Genomic DNA, 24423 nt, shown 5'->3' with positions numbered 1-24423 from the left:
AACGCAATACGAAACTCCGCTTATTAGCGTAACTAACGCAATTATAATCCTTAATTTTAATGGCGATTTTAAATTGATCACTCTTCATCCGTTTATATTCTTAAACAACTCTACAATTCTCAATCGATTAGAGTTCGAAAGTCAAGTCTAAAACGTAATTATGTTGTTTAATCGTATATTTTTAATTATCTATTGTGCTGCTAAGTTTAATGAAACTATAACTGATTTACTATGTCGTGACTATTGGCTATTGTATTTGTATAAATTGAAAAATGTTATTGCATATCGATTTAGTAAGCACTTTTAAAATAATCTTTATTATATCTAAATGCAATTATCATTTTAAAATTATAACGAAACTTTAAATATATACCTTTGTCCAGCAGTGGACTACGGTAGGATATGTTGATTGATTATTTAACCACCCGAAAATAAAACTCTACATATTCGTACTAAAACATTCAATCCAGAGAATAAAAATAATAGTAAAAACGAAAGAATACACCGCGATTGGTTTAAAAAATAATTAAATTTCATTTGTAGAAAATAAACACGTAGGTATTTATAATGAGTTACAAACGTTGAAAGTAAACACCCTTTATTACACTTTAATTACAAGGGTTTGCAAAAAATCTCGAATACAAATAGTATGTAGCTTTGATCCATTCGAATGAGTTTTTTTAATTAATCAAATAGAACATGGATCAGTTTTTAAATCAACAAACACGAGAAACGCGAGAATGTTAATTGATTTTAATTAATATTGATATTTTGATTTGGTATTAATTAAAAATCGAGTAACATTTTTATTTCAAAATGAAATATAATTATTTTCAGGTAAGCTTTAATTTAAATATGTTTTGTAAGCCTAATGAGGATGAAGTATGTTTGAACTATGTGCCCGAAAATTCGCAACAATTTTTGGTATAATGTAAGGTTGGTATTTATATAATGAGTAATGATATACGTTACAGGGCGGCTCATTTAGTTTTAATTTGGTTGTCATGCCTTGTTTCTAAGCATGTGTTGTTTTTTAACGGAGACGAGGTAGTTTGTGAGTCTTTCAAAAATTTGTTTGTAGAAATTGTAAGTTTTAGAACAAAAAAAGAATTTTCTACGATTTTTTTTCGAAAGAGCGAATGATTTACAAGTTATTTTCGTTACATAATATGTTTTTAAAATCTTATAACGCACGTAATAAATATTTAATTTTAGACTTGTTATTTATATATATTATAATCATAGTTAGAAACCACTATTTTCATGACTACCTTTTTGTTGTAACACGTTGTATTCCCGACCTTTCATGTTTAAAAAGCGTTATATGACAGGGGACAAATTTGGAATTATCCGTCATGAATTAGCACAAAAGACGCTCCATTGTTTTATTATTTTTGTGAATGGCAGGATTATTCATTTTATATTTTATAACAAATGATAGGTACTCTTAAGTGAAGATCGCGAAACAAAGAGTTTTGTTACGTATGGTACATTTTTTTTTTGTTTAGGTGCAGGTGTTAGTAAGTAATTTACAAGAACTTGAAGTACTCGTATATTTGATTTTTCAGGAGCTGAACGTCTCTCAGAAACAAAATAGAATATTACTATTTAGCAAAGTGAAAGAATTGAAAGGAACTGTTATTTACTTCTAATACGTACTTTTTCGATGTTTTTAAATTAATATATTTTGGATTAATAAAATTCAATACTACGTCTATACTAGTCCATAAACGATAGAATTGCGTTAGTATTTGTGAATGTTATAATTCGCACCTTTTTGAACTTGTATTTTTATAATTGAATATTAAAATTCTAGTACTGTACTTTCTCTGTCCCATTTCTTAGTTTGGTATTTCTTACTATATTGACCGTTTTTTAAATAATTTTATTTTCTAACTTTTTTTAGCTCTACCTATTAGCTACTATTTTTTGTCTTAAATGGTATATTCTCAAAAATTGTATATTTATTTATTTTGTTTATTATAAAACCTTGCACCTTTTTTAAAATAAAACCAACGCTAACAAAATATTTTAAAAAATAAACCATAAAAACATAATTTAAATTGATAAAAAAATAATCAATTACTAACATGAATAATTCATTATTAAAATTTCCCTAAAACCATCCTAAAACACCTACTGGCCACTTACCTCGAATCGTCAGCGGGTGATCGGCAGAAACTTTTGAAACTTCGAAGGCTGGGAGCGCGCGAAAGTGCACCAAGTCAGAAGTGGAATACGAAAGCTCCGGCGCCACCATTTATAGGGAACGTTTGGGCGGGATGTAGGCGGAGCTACGCACGCGTAAGCAGCATACAGCCAGTGACGTGTGCCTTCCTGAAAAAAAATTATCGTGATTATGTTTGACTTGAATTTGAGAATTAAAGTAATTATGTTATCTTGTTCCTTAAGTTAATGATCATTAAAAACGATTTTTATTTATACAACTTAAAAATTCGTGAACTACTTTATTTGTGATCGGAATTAACAGCTATAAAATATGAATTATCATTGTATTTATTTTTAATTATCACAAAAACTCCCGAAATGAATCGGTATATCTTTTTTTAGGTTATAATAAAACTGTGAACCGTTGGTGAAAGACTGAATCAAAAAGCCATGTTCGATATTCATATTTACTTGGCAATGCATTGTATTTTTTTTCTTTCAGAATGAATGAAAACAATTAAAACTCATTCAGTTCAGAAAACCATAAAAACTTTACGAGTAATAAAATCAATTATACAATAATCTATATTATTATGTATATTTATTTATTAAGTACTTAGACCTTGTAGCACTAATCTGCTTTCAACAAAAATAGCTCAATAAGAGTACCATAATAAAGAATGTTCAAACGTTAGTGTCTTTCTTTTTTAATTTTAAGGTCTTTTATCATGCAAAGCGCACGCCAGTCCCATCGTAACCTGTCAGCGTTTTTAAAACGCCACGTTTTTGTTGTTCGCACCCAAAAGGTGAAAAAAATATTATCATTGCGTTAGTTTCTCCATTTCCCCTTTAGGATTTATTTATAAAACAAAACAATAACACCAGAAATAAATACCTACCGATACTCGGTATCATAATCTGAAAATTCCAGTTACTCGTGAGTTATTACCATAGTAACCATATTTTCTCGGACTCAAAATAGGACATTGGTTTATTAAGGACCAGGTAGTCAATGAAACAATTCAAAGGATCATTATAAACAGTTTAGGATAGCTTTTGCAGACAAGAATAAAAAGAGGAATTCTTATTTTGAGATCTTTCAAAAGTAGATAGTATAGTAGTGCTTTCAAATGTACTCTTCGAGCCTTCATAGATGTTTTCCTATAAATACTAGCAGCATTATTTTTAAGTTTAAACATCTCTTTCAAAACACGACATACAATACATACACACACAAGCAATTATACAAGGAATAGTCCCATGAAAACTGGAATATTTGGTAGCAGTAGTTATTACTAATTAACTCACTGAAACGTACAAACATTCCAACGAGATACATCCACGTGATAAGTGTGACATTTCTACAATCTTCAGTGTAACGTTAAAACCACAAGTTCTATATTGATTTGATTTAAAACATATTTTGTAACTGCATTTCCCGTGGGTTTGTTCGTATATTTTATGGTGTATGATAGATAGAAAGCTTTTGAATTTCATTGTCTGTTTGCCTGTTAGTGTCGGGGACTTCGCTAATCTATATTACTCTATACTAATATATAAAGCTGAAGAGTTTGTTTGAACTCGCTAATCTCAGGAACTACTAGTTCGAATTGAAAAAATATTTTCGTGTTGAATAGACCATTTATCAAGGAAAGCTATATAACATCACGCTGCAACTAATAAGAGCGAAGATACAATGGAAAATGTGAAAATAACGGGGAAAATTATTCATCTTTTAGGGCTTACGTTGCATGCGCTGCGAATACGGTTCAAGATCTTCTAACCACGTGGACGAAGTCTCGGGCAACAGCTAGTGATAGATATGGACCTAATGTAATAGTCTAATCTAATATAACAATGTAAATGCGGGTTATTTGTAGAAATAAAACCTTAAGCATGACACACACACAAACGACATTTTAACAGTCGCTTGCTGTTACTCTTATAGTATTTGAGGAATACTTCGAAGTTGTGAAAGAGGTTATTTTTTCCCTGTCCATTGGTATTCCTCCTTTGGGGCAAAACCCTGGTTGGGTTGGACTGGGCCCTAATGGTCCGACTGGCAGAGTCGGAATACGTCATTTGAACGAGACACTTTCTATAACTATAAATTGTCATTGTATTTTTTTTTAATAAAGAGAAATGCTTATTCTTTTAAAATATCCCACGACGACTCTGTTATCATTTTTCATCACAGTGCTAGTAGGCTCCATTTTATACAGAAGAATGTAACTTTGAAAATGATTTATTTTTCTTTTTTAGGAAGCAACTCAGGTACTTAGGAATTTTAACCTTGTATCGCGGAGGTTTTTAAAATATTCAAGTTGCACAAAGACACCTCAGGACACTCATTCGTGAATCACACAAAAGCTTGTCTCATGCGGGGATCGAACCCGCGGCACGTCGCGCTTAGTGGAATTGTCGCAGTGAAAGCCATTCAATTATCCGTGCAGTCAAAAATCATAAATTTTATAAACCAACACCCTCACCAATCACACCCACACGTTTCAATATGAATACGGTATCCGATATTAATATATTAATTAACAGCTAAACATTAAGTTGCGATCTTATTCTGAATGCAACAAGTGTAAGTAATTGAAAGGTCAAACCATTTGCAAGAGTGCTTTCAGAAACTTGCTTTTCATATTCTGCAGTCTATTATTACCACTTAACACTTAAATGCCACTTGTGAACTGTAAAACTTATAAGGAACAAAGGAAAGGAGTTCGAGAAAGTCTTAAAGCTTTTTATAGTTTTGTTTTCATATTAATATTTACTAGATGGTGCCCGCGGGTCCGCTCGCTGCAATTTAAATATTATCCCACGAACATAATACCCATCTGTCTATCAAGGCGAAGATCTCTTGGGTTGTGAAAAAATTGATCACAAATTATGCCGCATTTAACATACATTTCATCTTAATTTTTAGTTTAAGTACGCCAAAAATAAAAAAATTGCAAATCTATCAGACGGTCTTACTAGAGTTTTTTTAAGTCAAATACCACATTTATACACAGTTTAGTGTATTTTTATTCCGGAAAAAAGTATTTGTTCCCTTGGGATAAAGCCGCAACAAACCATTAAGAAAGACAGAAAGATAAAAAGATGAGTGCCTGTTAAATTAATAAATATAAAATTTGATACCAAAATTTTATTTTTAAGTAAATAATATTCATATGTATGTTACCTTTATAAAACAAGTCTCATCTCCGCTCATGCGTTCAGTTTTTATAAGATTATGTACTTATTTTCGTTTATATTTCCATATCATTACAACTTGAGACCTTTCAATGAGTGTAAGTAGCTTTTTGAGCGTCTCATTTTACTTTTTATGTATATGCTATAAAAGAATGTGCTGTTGGATCTTTCTGTAAAACAAATTATTGAAATTGAAAATTACTTGACACTTCTTCCTTTTTTTACCAAGTGGTAAATCGGAACCGGAGTTTCAGCTTTCTAAAACATTTCTTTATCACTATAAAAATAAAAATCGAGGTTAAGCATCGATTTGTACAAATCTTTTAATGCTGGGATTGGTGTTCTAATGGTTAATAAGTTGTTTGGTGGACTTAAACACTCTTATTAGTGTCACTTTTCGATGTTGAGTGACGTGTAAAAAACCTTCTAGAGTGACGTGTAAAAAATCTTCTATAATCTTGCTTACGATGGAAGTTCTGCTTTTAAAAGAGTACTTATAGTATCTACCCAGAATTATACATTGCATCCTACATCCATCCGTATTACCATTTCGGATTGAAGGTAATGAAACTAGCTGTTGCTGTCCTTCTTCCTTTCAAGATATCGGATAGGACTGATCGTCGTAACCGAAGGTGTCAGCTAACTCCGTAACAAATTTCTTTAATTTTTTTTCAGCTTTTTGAGCGAGATGAACAAACACATACAAACACACTCACATACTTTCGTATTTATAATATAAGAGTGCCAATACAAAGTTCAAACTACATTAACGTATTCTCTCATGTGGAAATTGTGATTCGAATGTATTTTAGTTTCAGGCAACACACACGCCCACCTAAGTACCTACGTCCCTGCTGATACTGAGTGGGATGTAAGCAGAGGAAATGCAAATGTATGACTAAACAAAGCCAAACGGAAGGATAATAAGTTTACTGGTTTGTTGAAAGCACCAATTTTAAGGTTCACGGATTTGGAGAACTACACTTATGATACGATTGAACTGCGGCCTCCACTCGAAACTGATCCTGTTTTTGATTTTGCTGCGAAGTTTAAATTAAAATTGTATTGTCAGCCAGCCAGTAAGCAGTATTATCAGCGTCGTTAGCTGACGATCAAGCGTAGTTCTAACTTGTGCTTCAGGAACAGGGAAATTGACTGTAAGGTTGAACCAACCTCAAATGATACAAAGATTAGGTAATTAGATTTCCAGAAACAAATGGCATAACCTACAAGTTATTGACAACTTGCAACTAGCTCAATTTCTTAAGTGCTGTTCGGCAAAAAATACAATTACACAAAAGAAGGGATCCCCAATCCATTCAGTGGAACTGCGCCATTCATTACAGAGACCAATTAGTAGGATCAATGTTAATTATCCTATATTTATTTCTTTTTGCTATTTTTACACTACTGATTAAAGAAAAAAGTGTTTTTTTTGTTTGTCCTTTTACGCAAGTAAGGGTATAATTACATTGGAGATTGAGTAAATTTGAAAAGTTATTTATCTTATTTTTTTCTGTTATTTTAATCATTTAGTGGTTTCCTTCGCAGTGTATTTTATTTGCAAGTAAGTACAAATAATACTAAGGCACTCTTGGTCAGTGACCTCGGAAGATACTTTGGTAAATTGACTGGTATGTTTAAATAGAAATTGCGAGCGAACCGAGTCCTATATGAGGATTTAGGGAATATTAAATCTATGTGTCAGCGACAGGGTGTCAGAATATCGGACATAGGGATAAGGTATTTAATCAAACACCTTGATCACGACTCATTGACAATTATTCCTAGCGGAATCACAATTTCGGACATTTCTGAACAACGCCCGGGTTTCACCGCTTGGGATGAAAAAGACAAGAGTTTCTATCACCCTTACGACGTATCTATATCTATAACGTATCTGTACTTAATACGCTAAATACTAATTGATATCGTGACACACTTGATAATTCATGTAGGTAGAATCTAACACCTACGTCATAGATCAGATTACCTGTCAAGCGAAACCTCTTTGGAAACTTTTAACCCTTTAAAGCTATGCACTTACAGGATAACAACAAAACAAGTTTTCACTTAAACTTTACCCAGTCTCCAAGACAGGGTTAAGTGTCATTACCGAAACCCTTTGCCAATCGGAATACCTCAATATAATTGAATACCCGTTGTATTCAAATCTTGATAACAATTTACCAATGAGGAACAATTCAATTAGCTAGTTTAGGTAACTGAGGTGTCTGTCTGCCCACGCTCGTATTAATTATATTTATGTTCTTGTTTTGAAATTTAAGTAGAATTTTGTGGTCGAAGTTTCTTTGATGTGATTAACAGATATTTCAATTGACAAAGGATGGATAAGTTTATTATATTTTTAAAATAGTTGAAGATCTTATACAGTTTAGTTAGGTATGGATTATGTTTTAATAGTATACCCAATCTACATGTACATGTGTCTTGAAGGTTTGTTTCACGCAGGTACAATTTTATTTTACTTAAGAACCTACTTACAGCAAAATATTATTTCCCAACTATATCTACAAGGTGAACACTCAGTTGATGATTTTGTAGAAAATATAATTTGTCTATAGTTTATTCGAGATTTTTTTTAAGCAAAATACACTATTAAAAAATCCACTGTCGTGATTATATCAGCAGCAAGTTGTTTTTTTAATACTCATTAAAGATTACACTTTGACAAATTAGTTAAGCGTAGCATGCGATGGTAATTCCGAAGCGTTTGATTAACTAATCTAATAAAAGCTTAATAACGTAATCAATTTCCTTTTTCTAAACAATCGTGGGTGTAGGGATCAAAACTAAACATAACCTTATTTCATGAGAAAAAGCATTTAATCACATCTAGTCAGTGACCCATCTTTTTATAGACGTACTGAGAATGACATGAAGTAACGAATGGAAAGCTTCAAAGAAACTCGTAGCTCTGAAGGATATTTATAACGGATTATTTGATATTTTTTTACTTTGTAAATGTACATCCAGCAAAATGTAATACATTCTAACCGTTAGGCTATTTGTACATGATTCAACGCATAGCTCCGATACTGTTCTCCTGAAACTTTTAAACCATTAGCATAGTACAAACCCATTCATCTCATATATCGAGCTCATTGATTGATTGATTTATTGTCAAAGCTCTGACTGCACGGATAGCCAAGTGGTTGAGGTCACTACGCCAAACCCAGTGAGCGCGACGTGTCGCGAGTTCGATCCCCGCGTAGGACAAGCATTTGCATGATAAACGAATACTTGTTCTAAGTCTGGGTGTCGTTGTGCATGTGACTTGTATTTTTATGAAACTCCCCGCGTCACAATAGTCGTCTTATAAAAAGCAGTCTGGCCAAAGAGGTTAGTTCGATTTAGGCTAAAATTGTCACATATCGGCAACTTGTGCTGGCTCGAATACGAGTCGCCTAAGATGATTCGATTAGCGCCGTGACAGGAAGACTGATCGCTGTGATCGGCCTTCGATTGGCTGATTAGCTGTCAAAACATTTGTTACCAAAAAAACAGCTTAATAGATCCTGTAAGTATCCAGCAACAAAGAAGCAGGAAGTTAGAAAATTAAATTTAAAAATTGTTTGCCAAGTTTATTTTCGTATTTTTTGAGTAAATAAACTCAAGATGGGATGACTTAAAAGCACACTGCGGGGGTATAAACAATCGGTGTAGGGATAATGAAAAGATTTGGACTTCTTTCAAGAGGGACAATGGCTTTACTCCATTTGTTTAGTTACTTAACTAAAGGTAAACAATCTTTGTGTGTCTTTTTGTCTGAAAACTCAGTTTATAAATTAAACTCAACTAAAAACAAATGTATAATAGCAATAGAGACCGAATCAAGTATATAAGTCGTTTATTTAGTTATTTAATATGTGTTTGTATAAAAAGACACACCAGGATTTTTTTTTGGGTTATAAAAAAAACATTCACCTACAAGTATAATATACATACTCCACGTACTAAATATGAATCTCATATGACGTGACAAGGGTCACACGGACTGTCTACAATGAGAACGACACCCCATGTTAATTATCAAAGAGAGGAGAAATATATTTTGTTTTACTACATGAAGCAGAAATATAATATAAAAGTTGTTTTCTTGTATTTCAGTGTCTAAAGTGGAAAACTAGAAAAAAAGGAATATCAAAATTTCAAGAAGCACCTAAAAGTATATTTATAAAAAATGGGTTAACATTCCACAAGATATAAAGCCATTTGAAATTGGCTAACATGGCACAAATGACAACACAAAGGCAAAGTTTTTTTTTTACAGAAATATTAAAAAAATAACTAAACATAAAGTTAAAACTATGAACTTCGAATAGTGGAAAGCTCAAGTACGCTATGCACAAAAACGTACCCACAAAATACAGGGTGTTCCACAAAACCATTTTCTTCTTTAAGAAAAGCTCCACACCATGATTGGCCAAACAGCCATTACCTACGTTGTTCTAACAATAAAAACTGACGGGGATCGTTTTAATCAAACTAAAAGGATTCACCTTATATTAGGTCCAAACATAACATACCTTTAATATAATCAAAGCTTACCATCGAAAGTAATTTGTGAAGGATTTGCATAAAAATGGTTATTAGTGGTCTATGCAAATTTTTGGGTTACTTAATATTCAAAGTGTAGAAGTATTTGTAGGTGCCTCTTGGTAAGTCTGTGAAGGGTGCATTCATTTACTAAGAGCTGAGTATTACGAATCATTTTTGAGAGAGCAAGCTTACGGCTGGGTGCTTTTCATAAAACAAAATCATGACGATCAGGAATGTATGACCAAAATCGTAGAAACTTCAGAAATGCATTTTTTTCATAATTTATTGAGCACGGTTTGTGAGAACCGGGATTTTCTCTTCAAATGCTATAGAAAAGTAATCTATATATGTAGGAATTTTCTGATCTATTTTGTACCTGCCTGTGAGAAAAACATTTGCAGTGTAATCATAAATTGGCATATACTAATGTACCTACGCACATAATATTATATACTTTTATGAAATGTTAGTAGGTACTCTGAAGATAAAAATCAAAGCCTTTTAATCCAAAGTTTAACTATTAATTAAAATCTAGGTAGTTAAAAGCAGCTGATAGTGCAGTTGCAGCAGATTACTGAGGAATATAATAATATGCCTACGGTCCGTTTGTCAGAGTACTTCAAAAAGATAAACAATTTCATACTAGAGAAATCCTTATCTTGGTGTCTTGATACTAAAACAAAGTGTAAAAGTGATCTACTTTATATTTACCGATCTCGTAATGGTAGATGTCCAATATACAGTGCATTAAATAGCCGTAATTTGTCATCCTATTGAGAACTCTCCTCCTTATAAGCGGCTTACTCCATTTCTCATGGAAAATCTACTTAACTTCGACTTGGAAATAGGTTAAACTATTGACTTAAAAAACCTATTTTTGTACCACATTGAGTTCTTGTAAAGCTGTTTTCATTCAATGATTTAAGTAGGTTCGAGTCCTTTTATACTTAGTTAATAGGTTTTAGAGCATTCACAGGCTACCGTTGTCGGTCTAGGTAGCGGTGGAGGGCGTTGGTACCATGTGGTCCAGGACAGAGAATCGTGGAAGGATTTGGAAAAGGCCTTTGCTCAGCAGTAGAACAGTAAACTAGATAAAAAAAGTTAAAAGTTTAGAAGACATCATATTGAACGGGTAGATTTTGAGTGAGCAACGATAAAATCCGTTAAAGTAGTTTCATTTTAATTTTATTTCAACAGGTAAGCCGTGGATAAACATCGTGCAATTAAAAAAATACATATAGTATGTAGAAACAGTCATCGTCCTTGCCACTGATCACTGCCGAGAATCTCGACTCCCTCGACTGTCAAAATGCCTGTCTTGTCCAGTGTCCTGCCTTTCAATCCATCTACGGCAGTATACAAACTCTGAATACAAAAAAGTATTAGGTTTTACATTAAATAATGAGAAAGAACCCTAAAACACAATATATCGAAGTCACGCATTGATACGCTCTCAAATCCACGCACTCAAAGGTCGTCCGTTCATTAATCCATCGTGTGGTTAATCACCGCTCTAGAATCCCCACTCTAGCGATTAGCGATTTTAAATCTATCGATACCTTATCGACGCGATAACGTTACACTAGATCGTTACGATCGCTCTCCAATCGAGTGGTTTCGTTTTAAACTTGTGTCAAAGTGATGGCACTTTAGAAGGTATCGAAAAACAGTGTTATTTTATACCTCGTTGAGGTTATCGGGGACTTTGTTTGTAAAATATAATGTCTAAAAATAGAGAATTTAAAAAAATCTTTTCTTTTTAAAACTTTTTCATATTTTGTTAATTGCATGCGTTAGTAAATTTAATACAAGGGGACTCAGAACAAGCATTCGTGGATCACTCAAAAGCTTGTGCTGAGCGGGAATTGAACCCGCGATACCCATGCGGTAAATTTGTAATTTATTACAAGTTTTACTTGAGAAGAGTGTCGTTACAACTATTTCCCATCAATAAAATCTGAAGACAGTACTTATGTTTGAATAGTCTAGATGTATGACCGTTGAACTGCCGTGTCAAAGCTTGGTTCAAATGGGTCAAATCGAAATTGTGCATCTTGTACATGCTATATTACACGTCATTTAATATGATTCACAAGTCAATAAAAGGAATTGGGTTTCTGAATAGGCACCTACCTCTAAAAAGTTTTTCACCTGCATCTAGGGCTGTTCTCTATGTAAATAGACTTTACTTTTTTTACAAAAGTAACCATGCAGGTGGGTAACTTAAGGTTGTATTATGGTTAAATAGGTGTATAATCAAAAAGAGTGGCGTTATGTATGTACCAAAGCTACTTAAATAAGGTAAAAATGAGGATGTGTAGTCCCTTGTGCGAATAAAAATAATCTAATCAGGCCAGATGTGCCTGTTCGTAGTACCTGCCAACATTATGTTAATGTGGTACAAGTAAGCAAGAAAAAACCTGTGCGAGAACCGAAAAAGAAAAAGAAATTTCTAAAAAAAAAGGTTGTCTTTCGAATTGATGACCGTACCAACAGTTACTTAACCTCGAACTCTATTTTTAGATATTTTGTACACCACAGAAATATATCGTTTGCGTAAAAGTCATATGTCTAACGAGGCCTGGGGACGGAGCGGACTGACAAAGCGGAGCAGAGCCTATGTAGCAGGGTTCCGTTTTTAAGATTTTGGTTAGGAACCTAAAAAAAGGACTTTTAGTAGTTATTATGATTACCTACCTATTTACCAAAATAATACCGTGAAACTGATGCCAAAGACCAACAAAGTATATATACGTATGTATACGTTTTTAATTACGAAATAAACGATTTTATGAAAAGCATGATTAAATATATTGCTAGTTTAAGGTTGTAAGTTAGTTGGCAGGTATACTACAACTAAGGCGAGGTAAATAACTTCTATGTTCCGTAAAAACTGGTACTAAATAAAACTAGTCGACTCGTACAAATTGCAGAGTGATGCTTTAATCTCAAATAGTTTTTGGAAATACGTCATCACTTTACATTAGAAATAGATGGAAAAACGAATTTATTAAAATGAAAAAAGAAAAGCACTTTTGTTTAATGAATACCATTTAAACCATTTGCAAACAGCTAGCCCCATCTATTGAGTGTTTTACACAATGTTACTAAAGCGCCATCTACAGGAGTCTTAGTAGTTGAATGTTTCTAATGTTTTATGGGGCTGAATTTTTATATACTTTAAAATTTTCTACTATATGAAGCACTTTAGTTTGCGCTCCATCTTTGACAATAAAATAAAATACACCTTCATCACCTTCACCACAGACTATCCAATGATAATAATCACATCACGGCTAATGTCAATGTCAAAACAAAGACGTCAAAATCATAACATTCCAAATTCAAATCGGTAAACGAACACAACGGACTGTATTTGTAATTAAAACCTTTATACCTTATTATCTGTGATTATCTTCGTGCGTTAATAATCATGGATAATTTAATAAAGCCTCTGTGTCAAAATTATCCTAAACATTGCGTATTAAAACAAAAAAGTCCGAGTTATGTAGAAATGTTTACGAAATCTAAAAGGGATATTGTTCTTGTTTGCAATAAGGTAAATAAAAACAAAATAAATAGCGTTCTCGCCGCTTAACTAATAATAATTTAATAACATTCATGTCTTATTGTTTTCAGACTAAACAAGCATCTATTGTATCCGATAATTACACAAAAAACAACAGAAATGAATCTGGTAAGTTTCAATGAATATAGTTACTTATGTTGGGTTAATAAGACATTTTTTACCGGATTGTTTACTTAGACAAAATGTGAATAACCGGATCGAATTTTCTGTATTTAGAGAAGGCTTAAATCGATTTATTCGTGCAGAGGATTTGGTGTGGGATGCCGATACTTACGTAAATGTTGGTCTAGAATCATTGTTAAACTAGAAGCTGTAAGCATAGGCTACTATTAATAGAAATCAAACCACGCCTTATCCTGACTGTTTCATGTCAATTTTTGTTCTAAAAGGCATCATCTGTGATATAAAATCTTATCTTTACATTTCCAGAGGAGTTGGAGCTAACCGGATCGCCACTGAAACTTGATCTAAGTTTACACACAATATTGGATGATACAATGATAACTGATGAACCAACTCTATGGAGTAAGGAAGAGGGAACTCATACGCCTTTGAACATTGAAACAGCTCGGTAAGATACCTATATTTTGAATTATGATTTTATTTTGACGTTCGTGATAAATATAACTCTTAGCGTGGTGAAATTATCTTGGTATTTTAAGTTGTAATCATTTAAGTTTATAATCATGAAATATATTTTTTTAGGTGTTGATTATGTTTTATATTCTTTTCTAATAAATCTATATGAAATGGTATTGGTTTTAAAAACAACAATCACAATTTCCGTTGATTTTATAAACACATTCAATTTAAAATTGTATACATTGAATTTTATACAACCTTCTTTAAAGACTAATTTATTTGTCTTGTTAACTTAAACCTGAACTACCTGATTTCCTGATTTACATGCCTACATTATCGCCTTTCAGGGAAATAGCAAATCTCTACAACAAAAACCGAGACCAAGTAACAACAGAGGATGCAATACCATTATGGGTATTGACCAATCCTATTGAAGAAGGGAAACCTTTATTACTTACCATCCAATCAGACAGCACACACTTTGCTAGAGGACTGGTCACCTATGAGGGAAGTATGAACCAGGATGACGTGGATTTGGATCTGTTGACAGAGGAATATGCTAAGCAGGAAGGATTAAGTTCTGATATGGTAAGAAAAGTTAACAGTCACAGATAGTCTTTTTATCTTATTATATAACATGTCAGTACAATGAAAATGTTTGCAGTTTAAGATTTAAAATTAAATTAGGTAGGCCTTGGCCAAGCCAGTGGACAGATATTATAATACAAGTTGTTGCACAGTGAAGACCTGAATGTCGGTCACTGAGACTTTTTTGTTGTCCTTTGTTGAAGGAGTCTCTCAGTGGACTTATTGATTACCATCTTGTTTAACTTATAAAAAGACTACACTGTGCTTGCATAGTTTTTAACAGATCTCAGAGTATTTGTACTCAGAGTACTCCACATCCTGAATGTAAAATATGTTATCAAGCTGAAACTCATGCTGCACAGGCCTGTAAAAATCTAAAACTTCTGTGAATTTAGTGGACCCAATTATGTTAATTTCAGATTTCAACAATAATAGACTGCAAGTACTTAATAGCTGGTATGTCGTATGGCTCTCATAACACAGATGAGCTGGTTAACGCTCCACACGGCGGCATCACAGAGCTGCGCTGTGAATGGTCAGGCAAAAGCTTACATACACCATTTATCAGCTGTAAAGTTAATTTTGTAAGTGTAGTATTACTGTTTATTTAATAACTGTTACTTAACAGTAGTTATCACTGTTTACCTATCAGGAAGCCGTAATCACGAGCTGACGCGGGGACGCAGTTCAACTCGCATCAACTCATGATTTTAATTATAATTCAGCCTAACGAAAAATCTGTCTGTTAGACTATTGTGGTTCCAAGTAAGTTACCGCTATCCAATCTAGAGTGCCTCCTAGCTTACATAAACAATCAAAGTCAATGGAAAGTCTTATTAAGGGCTCCTAGAATCCGAAGCATTGATGCTTTGTAATAACTATTCAGGCAATACCATTATTACTATTACAGGAACAAGAAGTTATAGTTGGTCATCTAGCAAGTCCTTGCAATGCAATCTGGAGGTCTGTTTGTGCACTACACAATATGAACCAGCTGTTAGTGGACATGACGGCGGCAGGTTTATCATCAGTTAATCTGGAAACAGCGTCAATTAGGTATGTGTTGCTTATCATATATTATTAACAGTCAAGTAAGAGTTTGTTTATTACAAACATAGGTATAATCACTGTTTAAAAGCTAGAAATTCGCAGATATTCCTGCCCCTATAAGTAGTCGCTAAAGCGCCGTATGAAAAAACAAACCATTGTCTTAACTATAGAAAACTTAAGAAGTGCAGGCCCTAAGGCTAAAAGTATTACTTTGTTCTTCAATTATTAAGCAGATATTTGTCGAAGCCATGTGATGTCATCTTCATCAGTCCTCTAATAGACAAGTCTTTCCCATGGCACGCCACTAAAGTCAATGTTCAACTCTCCTTCTCCAATCTCTGCCCGCTGCCTTACGAATACAATGAATTAATGTCACTAATGAAGTATCACGCTGTATATGATACAAACAAATCTCTCAACCCAAAACTTAATTTCCAGACACAACGTCCCAGGCTCAAAACGTCCTAACAATTCCAAACGCGTTAACGAGTTACTGAACGAGACAGAAACGTACGCGTACACAGCCGAGTGTCCCACAGGCGGGTGTATATGTGTCTCTGAGGATACCACTACACTACGACAGTGTCTTAACGATATGAACACCATTGGGTCTAGCAATGATTTTACTTATAAACTGTGGGATATTTTAAGAGGTCAGTTATGCAATTATTGCTCTTTCGCTCACCTAACTCTAAATAGAGTTTTTTGAATAATGATTCTATTGTAAATACTGTATGTGCTCCATAAGTATAAAAAAGTAAAAAAAAACTTTAAAAAGATAAAAAACCTTACAACCATGTCTTTTTATATAACCACATACATGACTATTAAATAAATAACTGATATTTTTATGGTACTTATAAAACCATCGAGGTCATATTTAATCCTTACTGCTGTTTTACATCTACACTGAGTTTTTAGGCAAAAAATACAACTAAAGTGTTTACCTTTTTTTAAGTATCTAAACAAATGGGGAGTGTAGGTATGTAGTTTGAAGCATTATAAAAACTTATTAAATCACATTTTGCTTCAGATTGTGAGACTGCAGAGGAATTGATAACATTGTTGATTCAAGCCCTCAAATTCATATCGTCAGGAAAAATACGACCATTTGTAAGTTTTATATTTTTACATCACCAAAATGATGATTGTTAAAAACGCCGGGATCTCGCACTCGAGAACTTTGACTTGGCAGTTTAATGGCAGTTTAGTTGCCACTAGGTTATCACAACTACTAGCATGCACTAAATAAAACATTATCTATAACATTCTACAGATAGACGCCAACAACAAGACGTACCTATCAAAATTAGTTCTAAAGCTATCGCGAGGCCACTCCCAAGCATCGAAAGTACTGAAGAATCTCCGTTCAAGTCCACCACAAGCGTTATCGTTGGTTGCTCAAGTGGGTACGGAGAAGACCATGTGGGAATACACTAGGACAATGTCTCTTCTAGAACATTCCTTCTTTATCGCTGGGATTTGGAATAACGATGCAAGGTAAAGTTTATAGCTTTATAGTAGTAATGTCAGTCGATTGCGCCCGGGGAGCTGTATGTGGTTCATTTTTAATTGTTTTATGGTTACCTTATTAGATCGGTCTCGACCAAAAGCTGGGTAAAGCGATTGTTCTTGGATTAAGCATCTCCATGTTTCCTCAATCTTGCACTACAAAACCTTAGACATATTTAACTAAAAAAGACAAAGTGGTTTCCTCTAGGTTAAATGTACTAAAGTATAAAAACATAAGTAAGTATACCAAAGTATATTTATAGGCCAAGCACAATACGAAGCAAAACTGTATAAAAACTTGATCAAAACAATAATTAGAAAAAAAACTTATGGCATATTCAGATTCAATATCCTATAATTCTTCCAGAACCCATGAATCGATAGAACAAATAAACCAGACGATCCAAGACATGACTATGAGCGGCGGTGACTTCACACTCAACCCTTTCGAGAGTCTAACAAGTGCTGAACATTCCATACGCTTGGACTGCGAGTCTTTCTATGAGGACGACCCGAATGAGCTGACCGTCGATGACTTTGCTTCGTTGAAGAAACATGGACTTGTCAGTGAGAAGAAGGATGTTAATGAGGTTAGTTGAATATGGTATTGATGGAAAGTAAAAGGACAAAAAGACTTATAGGTACTAGAGTAAGTAAGGTGAGCGAATCTGGGGTACACTCTATTGCATTTAACATTACCTAGATAATTCATTCAGCTATTAAGAAAAAATTCCAACCCCGGCAACTTTAACGTGATTTGTAATTGGCTCGATCGATGTTTAACAATCATGACCTTTAATATAAAACAAACTACATTGAAATCGCTCTATTGGTTCGGTATCTATGATGCCTTGGTACTTGGTACTTGGTGATGGGCTCCTTTTTCCGCACGTAGGCTCTAAGTCGGCCCATTGTGCGTCAGGTGGCTTTGGGAGGCTGTCAGTCCAGCCATCCCAACTCCCTCCAGAAGCGCAGAAGTCTCCTGGGACGTTCGCAGGCTTCTGTGACGGAGCTCGGTGAACCGAGGATCCCTGCCCGGCATTCCGCGACCCCCGTGCACTCCAGGAGCACGTGTGCCGCTGATTCTTCATGTTGAAGACAGCCTCTACATAGTGGACTATCTGTAACATTGATGGTGAAAAGGTGTTTATTGAGTGGAATGTGCCCGGTCAGCGAGCCCACCACTATTCGTAAGTCGACCCGCTTTAGCCCAATCAGGCCGCGAGACAGTTTCGGTGAACGGATAGGGACCGCCTCCCTTGACTGTCTGCAGCCGTTAACTGTAGCCCAGCGATTGTTGTGATTGTTAGTAGTCTGTCGCCTTAGCCATGACCTGCACTGGCCAAAGGGCACAGGCAGGTATGGCCGGGGGCCAAGGATCCGCGTGTCCGATCCCCTCCTTGCCAGCTGATCAGCAGCGTCGTTTCCTAGGGGTCCGCTGTGGCCTTTTATCCATTGCAGGGTCACCATGTTGCTTGCAGCAATGCGCTCAAGTGCTTGGTGACACTCTTGTATCAGCGACGATGTGATGATGTAGTTGTCCAGTGCCTTCAGAACCGCTATGCTATCGGAGAGAATCCTGATGGCTTGGTCCTGGATCCCTCTTCTTTCTATAGCTCTGGCCGCCTGGGTGATGGCTACACACTCGCACTGGAAGATCGAGTTATCTGCACCCAGAGGTATTGATATGTTGATGTTCAAGTCCATTGAGAATACTCCTGCGCCCGTGCTTGAGTCCGTCTTTGAGCCATCTGTGTAGACGCGTACCTCGTGTATTCCCGAGGAATCTTGTTTGTTTTCTGTAGTTTGTATCGTGTATGCTTTGTTGAAGACATACATCCTAGGTATTCGGTCACATGGTGCATTCAGCATTGGTATGGACTCAAGGCTTTTGTGCCATATGTCACCATGACCTCTAGATTGTGCGCGCCACAGTCCCGAGTGTTGTAGTCTTGTAGCAGCCACCGCTGCCTCTTGTTGTATGAAGAGATCCAGCGGTGGCAGTCCAAGCAGCACTTCCAGAGCCGCTGTTGGTGTTGTTCTCATGCATCCTGTGACAGCACAGCATGCTAGCCTTTGGAAGCTTTGTAGTTTATCCATGGCGGTAGTTAGTTTGGTCCTGGGCCACCATACTACCGCTCCATATGTGATGATTGGCCTTATTACGGCTGTGTACAACCACAGGGTAATCTTGGGTGAAAGGCCCCATCTTTTCCCCATTAGTCTTTTACATTGCCAAAAGGTGATGCAGGCTTTGTTGAGTTTTTGTTCTACATGTTTATTCCATAGCAGTTTGTTATCCAGGGTCACTCCCAGATATTTGACGTCACTGGTCAAACAGAGTTCGGTGTTGAATAGTTTTGGTAGTTTTAGGCTTGGCAGTTTGCGTTTGTTGGTGAATAGTATGAGTTCCGTCTTCGTTGGATTTACGGAAAGCTCGTGGTCTATGCACCATTTTTCGACTGTCCTTAGAGCAGAGCTCATAAGATTGCACAAAGTACTCTCGCATGGTCCGCTGATTAGGACGGTGATGTCGTCCGCGTAGCCCACCGTGAAATGGCGTTGTGCGTTGAGTCTTGTGATGAGCTCGTCGACCACCAGGTTCCACAGAAGCGGCGAAAGGACTCCACCTTGAGGACAGCCTCTCGCCACCATGGCCCTGGTTGTGTCATTTACGGTGAGTTGTATGGCCCTGTTCCTGAGCATGTCATCTATCCATCCGGCTACCGTTGGATCAACGCCATGTCGTACTAGAGCCTTTGCAATGCTAGTAAAGTTGGTTTTGTCAAAGGCTCCCTCAATGTCTATGAAGACTCCCAGGGTCGACTGCTTTGCCGATAAGTCTCTTTCGATCGTGCTGACCACACTGTGTAGTGCCGATTCTGTTGATTTGCCCGCGCTGTAGGCGTGCTGGTTTGGGTGAAGCGGATGTTGTAGTAGCGCGTTTGACCTAATGTCCCTGTCGCAGAGCCTTTCCATCGTCTTCAGAAGGAAGGATGTCAGGCTGATAGGTCTGTAGGACTTTGGTTGTGTGTAGTCACTCTTGCCGGGTTTCGGTATGAATACTACTTTCACTTCTCTCCACTTTTGCGGGGTGTACCGGAAGGCCAGACAGGCTCTGTAGATACCTACCAGATGCTTTATCAGCCCCTCGGCGCTCCATTTCAGCAGACCCGGGAATATCCCATCTAGGCCCGCTGTTTTAAAGGGGAGGAAGGTGTTTATTGCCCATCTGACTTTGTCTTCGTCGACAATTCTTCGGGCGGTGCTCCAGTCCGACGCCTGCGGCACGTGTACCTCCGTTCCCAGCCATCCTTTCTCCGTGGTAATCCTACAGCCCGGGAAGTGGGTTTGGAGTAGAAGTTCGCATGTTTCATCGTCGGTTCTGGTGTATTCACCGTCAGGTTTTTTAAGGGATCCTATATTGCGCTCAGGTTCGCATGATAGGATCTTTTTTACCTTGACTGCTTGGTTGTTGCTTGAAATACCTTCGCAGAAACGTCTCCAGGCTTCCGTCTTCCTGAGTCGGATACGCTTCTTTAGACGTCGCTGGGCTTCCTTATAGAGCTCCCAGTCTTCTTGGTATTTGGTGTTCATTGCTCTGTTGAACAGTTGTCTTGTCCTGTGGCGGAGTTTGTCTAGCTCAGGTCCCCACCATTGGTTCGCACCCCTCGGTTTGACCTGGGGTAGTGTTGAAGGACAGGCTTTCTCAAAGCAGTCATTCAAGAGATGCGTTACTTGTTCCACATGCTTCTCGATGTCTGCAGTGGTGCTGTGGTGGATTTCGGCGTCTGCCTCCCTCAGACCTTCCGCGGTTAAGCTTCTGAACTTGTTGCGGTCTATCTTCCGGGGGTTTCGTCTTGGTGTTGCAGGAGCGATGGCCATTTTTAGTTGGTACCGAATCCACCTGTGGTCCGAACAGGTTAGCTCGTCAGACACATGCCAGTTTGAAACGTGCTGAGATATCCGTTCGGTGGCTAGGGTGATGTCGATTATTGTTTGCGCTCTTGAGGTTACAAAGGTCTTCTTTGAGCCCCTGTTGAGGATATTAAGGTTAGTGGAAAAAAGGTAATTCATGAGTTCCTCACCTCTCGCGTTGGACTTATCCATGCCCCAAATGACGTGGTGCGCGTTGCAGTCCGCTGAGATGATGAGTTCCAGACCTTCTTCTTCGCACCGGGTGATTAGTGCGACCAGCGAAGCCGTCGGTGTGACCTCGTCGCCCGGCAGGTAGGCAGATGCTATTACGACACTCGATAGGCTATTGGATGGGTCTACCAGGAGCCTCACAGCCGTGAGATCCCTGGAACAGAACTCAGTCATGATTATTGCATTGTAATGTTTTGGTATTAGTAGGCAAGTACGTGGGTTACTTACGGTGCTGTTGACAATCAGTTTGTGTCCTGCGTTGGTGAGACCACAAATCCTGCCCTTCCTAATCCACGGCTCTTGGATTAGGGCTATGGTCTCGGTAGAGTCCTCCAGCTGCCTGCACAACATGGCCGATGCAGTCCGGCTGTGCTGGAGGTTGGCCTGAATGGCTTTAATGGGGTTTGGTCGGGGAGCTGTCGGGTCCATCACTACCCAGCAGCATCTCCTCCCTCGCCTCGTTCTCGACGCGCCTCCACCAGTCGACAGCCTCCGGGGTAGATTCCCGGGGCCGGGCCGGCGTGTCTGCAGACATCTCCTGGTCCATGGATGGACCCGGGTGTCGCAGGACGCTGGTAACCGCCTCCACTGGAGCCTCTGTTGCCTCGCCAGGGGCGAGGTTAAGAGGCTCGTCGCTCGGTGCGTTGGTGATGGGCACCTTTTCCCTCTTGTTGTCGTCCTCTTCCCTTTCGTCTACGAAATGTATGTATCTATGATGCCACAGACACATCAAAATTATAAAACCCCTTTTTTGCCTCGGGGGTTTATAAAAATACTTATAGAAGCAAAGCAAAATGAATAACAGAAAGTTGTTTTTTTTATAGGTACCCTTAATAACAGACGAGATTGACATAAGTCCGTGGAAGGGTTTGCTGATGAAGTTCGCGCAGGTCCATGTGTGTTTAGAACATCTTCATCGCGCTGAAAATTGCTTGAGAGTAGATTTTGGTAAATAAACCTTAATTTACGTATTCATTATGCGGAGTGATTATAAGCTTCATTTAAATAAATTTGATCTATAATGCTTAGTCTTAAAAGATTCCGATACAATTTGATTGTATAAATGTATTTCTCCTACATCAGATTTCCCTTTGAATAATGTCTTTGCTGCGTTAGCTACTATTTTATATAATACTGAAATATTTCAACCTTATTAAGAACGTAATTAAAACCGATGTTTTTTTCCGCAGCCAGTCTAAAACCCATAGCATCTCGTCTTCTAGAACATTATGTATCAGAGAAGTCACCAATAAGGACTGTGGGACAATTGATGAGTGACCCCGTACAGAGGATCTGCATGCCTATAGCTAACAATATAGTGCAGGATCATTTGAAGTAAGTATGCAAATGTTCTTAAGACAATGTAACGCCAAATCTGTTATTATCAGAGGTAATAACTTATTCGCGTGTTCTGTAATTAAGATGATGATTCTTATGAAAACTGGCGCATGTCTATTTTAGACATTACTTACGTGCTTAAGAAATATTATTTTTGACAAGATTTTATGTTCAGCGGATTTCATCTCTCACGGCTGTAATACAATATTAGCCATAACCTATTTAGCTGTACGATCCTTTTGGTTATTCGACAGGCTTTATACCTGGCCTAGCTGAAAGGAGGTTTTACCAAAACTGCTTAGAAAAAAAACCTGACCTTACAGTTGATAATTTCTGCCAATTTTGTCTTATGCATGTACATCGTTCATTTACGTGACACCAAAATAACTTTTTAAGCTATTTTCCCTTAATTCGTTCTTATAATATCAATAGGAAGCCGGCCTTCTGGTATCGCGTTGAGATGACAAGAAAAGAGAATGCTGGAACGAAAGGTTTGCAGAGGGATTCCAAAACTGTCTTTGTATTCTCGCAACAACCCGTGTTTCCACCAGCTGTGTGGCAGAATTTAGGTAAGTTTAAGCTCATACCTCTTTTATTAAGTAAAGATATACTGCGAGGTTTTTTAAAGAGTTGACAACGCCATTGTGAACCTTTGAACGTCATTGTGAAATAGTCTTTATATCGTTTGTTAGAGTGAATAATAACTGACACATTATTTATTGCTATTAAGCTGAAGATAACTAAAAATAAACTTTAATTCAGTGAACTGCTTCAAAACAATCAAAATTCAATATTAAAGTAAGGAAAATTAACACCTTTTAAATGTCAGTAATATTACAGTAGCGTAGAACATGTTAGTAAACATTTTGTTTTATTTTTATTGTAGATAGAATATTATTTTGGCACAATAAACTGTATGAATCTAATAATTTATTGATTGATTAATTTAGAAAAATGTATTGCTTTCAGAACCTCCTACGGAGGATCTGGCTGAAGTGACAACAATGGGAGAAGAGCTGAAGTACCACATAACGAAATATGTATTTATAAGCAACAAGATTGTGAATAAATTGCCTTTTTGATACACACTTGGTACTAGTACCTATTTACCTATGTGAAACAGTGCCTTGAATCAATGTATAGACAAATAAAAGTATTTTTAGTTTTGTTATACCTATTATGTTTCATTGGAGTCTCCTTTTTAAGGTTCCTTACCCAAAGGGTCAAAACAAAATAAAAGGCCACTATCACTGCTCCGCTGCCCGTGCTTTCGTTCGTCACTAGGCTAAATCACATGAACCGTGATATCTAGAAAGTTGATATCTTCGTATTTCTTTATCTTTTGCCTATTTGTACGTTGCGCTTGTGTCTTGTGAGTCCGACTTCCACTTCGCCATTTTTTTAAGTAACTTTTAACGTTTGTCTACACACATTCAAAACCTTAACATTTAAAACTTAATATAGTATAATAATTGAAACTTTGATTGTGGAAATCATCATCGGCCTAGCTTTTTCCCAACTATGTTGGGGTAGACTGGTTGTCAGACTTTTCAAGCTTCTGACTACCTGTAACGACTGTCTAAGATGTAGGAATAACAGCCGGGACCCACAATTTAACGTGCCTTCCGAAACACGGAGGAACTCGTTATGACAAAGACGGTCACCCATCTGCGAACCAACCG

At 36.7% G+C, this 24423-nt stretch overlaps 2 protein-coding genes across 2 annotated transcripts in view; one reads left to right on the top strand and one right to left on the bottom strand.

Moving 5' to 3' along the window:
- LOC113496522 (neuropeptide F) overlaps window positions 1-2275 on the bottom strand; it is a 42716-nt gene extending 40441 nt beyond the window's left edge. The window contains exon 1 of the mRNA XM_026875764.1: window positions 2152-2275. Coding sequence (XP_026731565.1) covers window positions 2152-2260 — 109 coding nt within the window. The 5' untranslated portion in view covers window positions 2261-2275. The remainder of the gene's footprint in view (window positions 1-2151) is intronic.
- Window positions 2276-13264: 10989 nt separating this feature from the next.
- Window positions 13265-23914, top strand: LOC113496621. The gene is made up of 14 exons (XM_026875897.1): window positions 13265-13492; window positions 13573-13630; window positions 13952-14093; window positions 14452-14692; window positions 15112-15276; window positions 15603-15748; window positions 16181-16395; window positions 16776-16855; window positions 17019-17242; window positions 17622-17844; window positions 22228-22351; window positions 22594-22738; window positions 23174-23310; window positions 23711-23914. Exons 1-14 carry the CDS (start codon window positions 13367-13369, stop codon window positions 23821-23823), a joined length of 2139 nt encoding a protein of 712 aa, XP_026731698.1. The 5' UTR covers window positions 13265-13366; the 3' UTR covers window positions 23824-23914.
- The last annotated feature ends 509 nt before the right edge of the window (window positions 23915-24423 follow it).

The sequence above is a fragment of the Trichoplusia ni genome, chromosome 8 (assembly GCF_003590095.1).
Source record: "Trichoplusia ni isolate ovarian cell line Hi5 chromosome 8, tn1, whole genome shotgun sequence".
NCBI lineage: Eukaryota > Metazoa > Arthropoda > Insecta > Lepidoptera > Noctuidae > Trichoplusia > Trichoplusia ni.
Note: the sequence above shows the minus strand (reverse complement) of the source record. Positions and strands in the feature narration are given on the sequence as shown.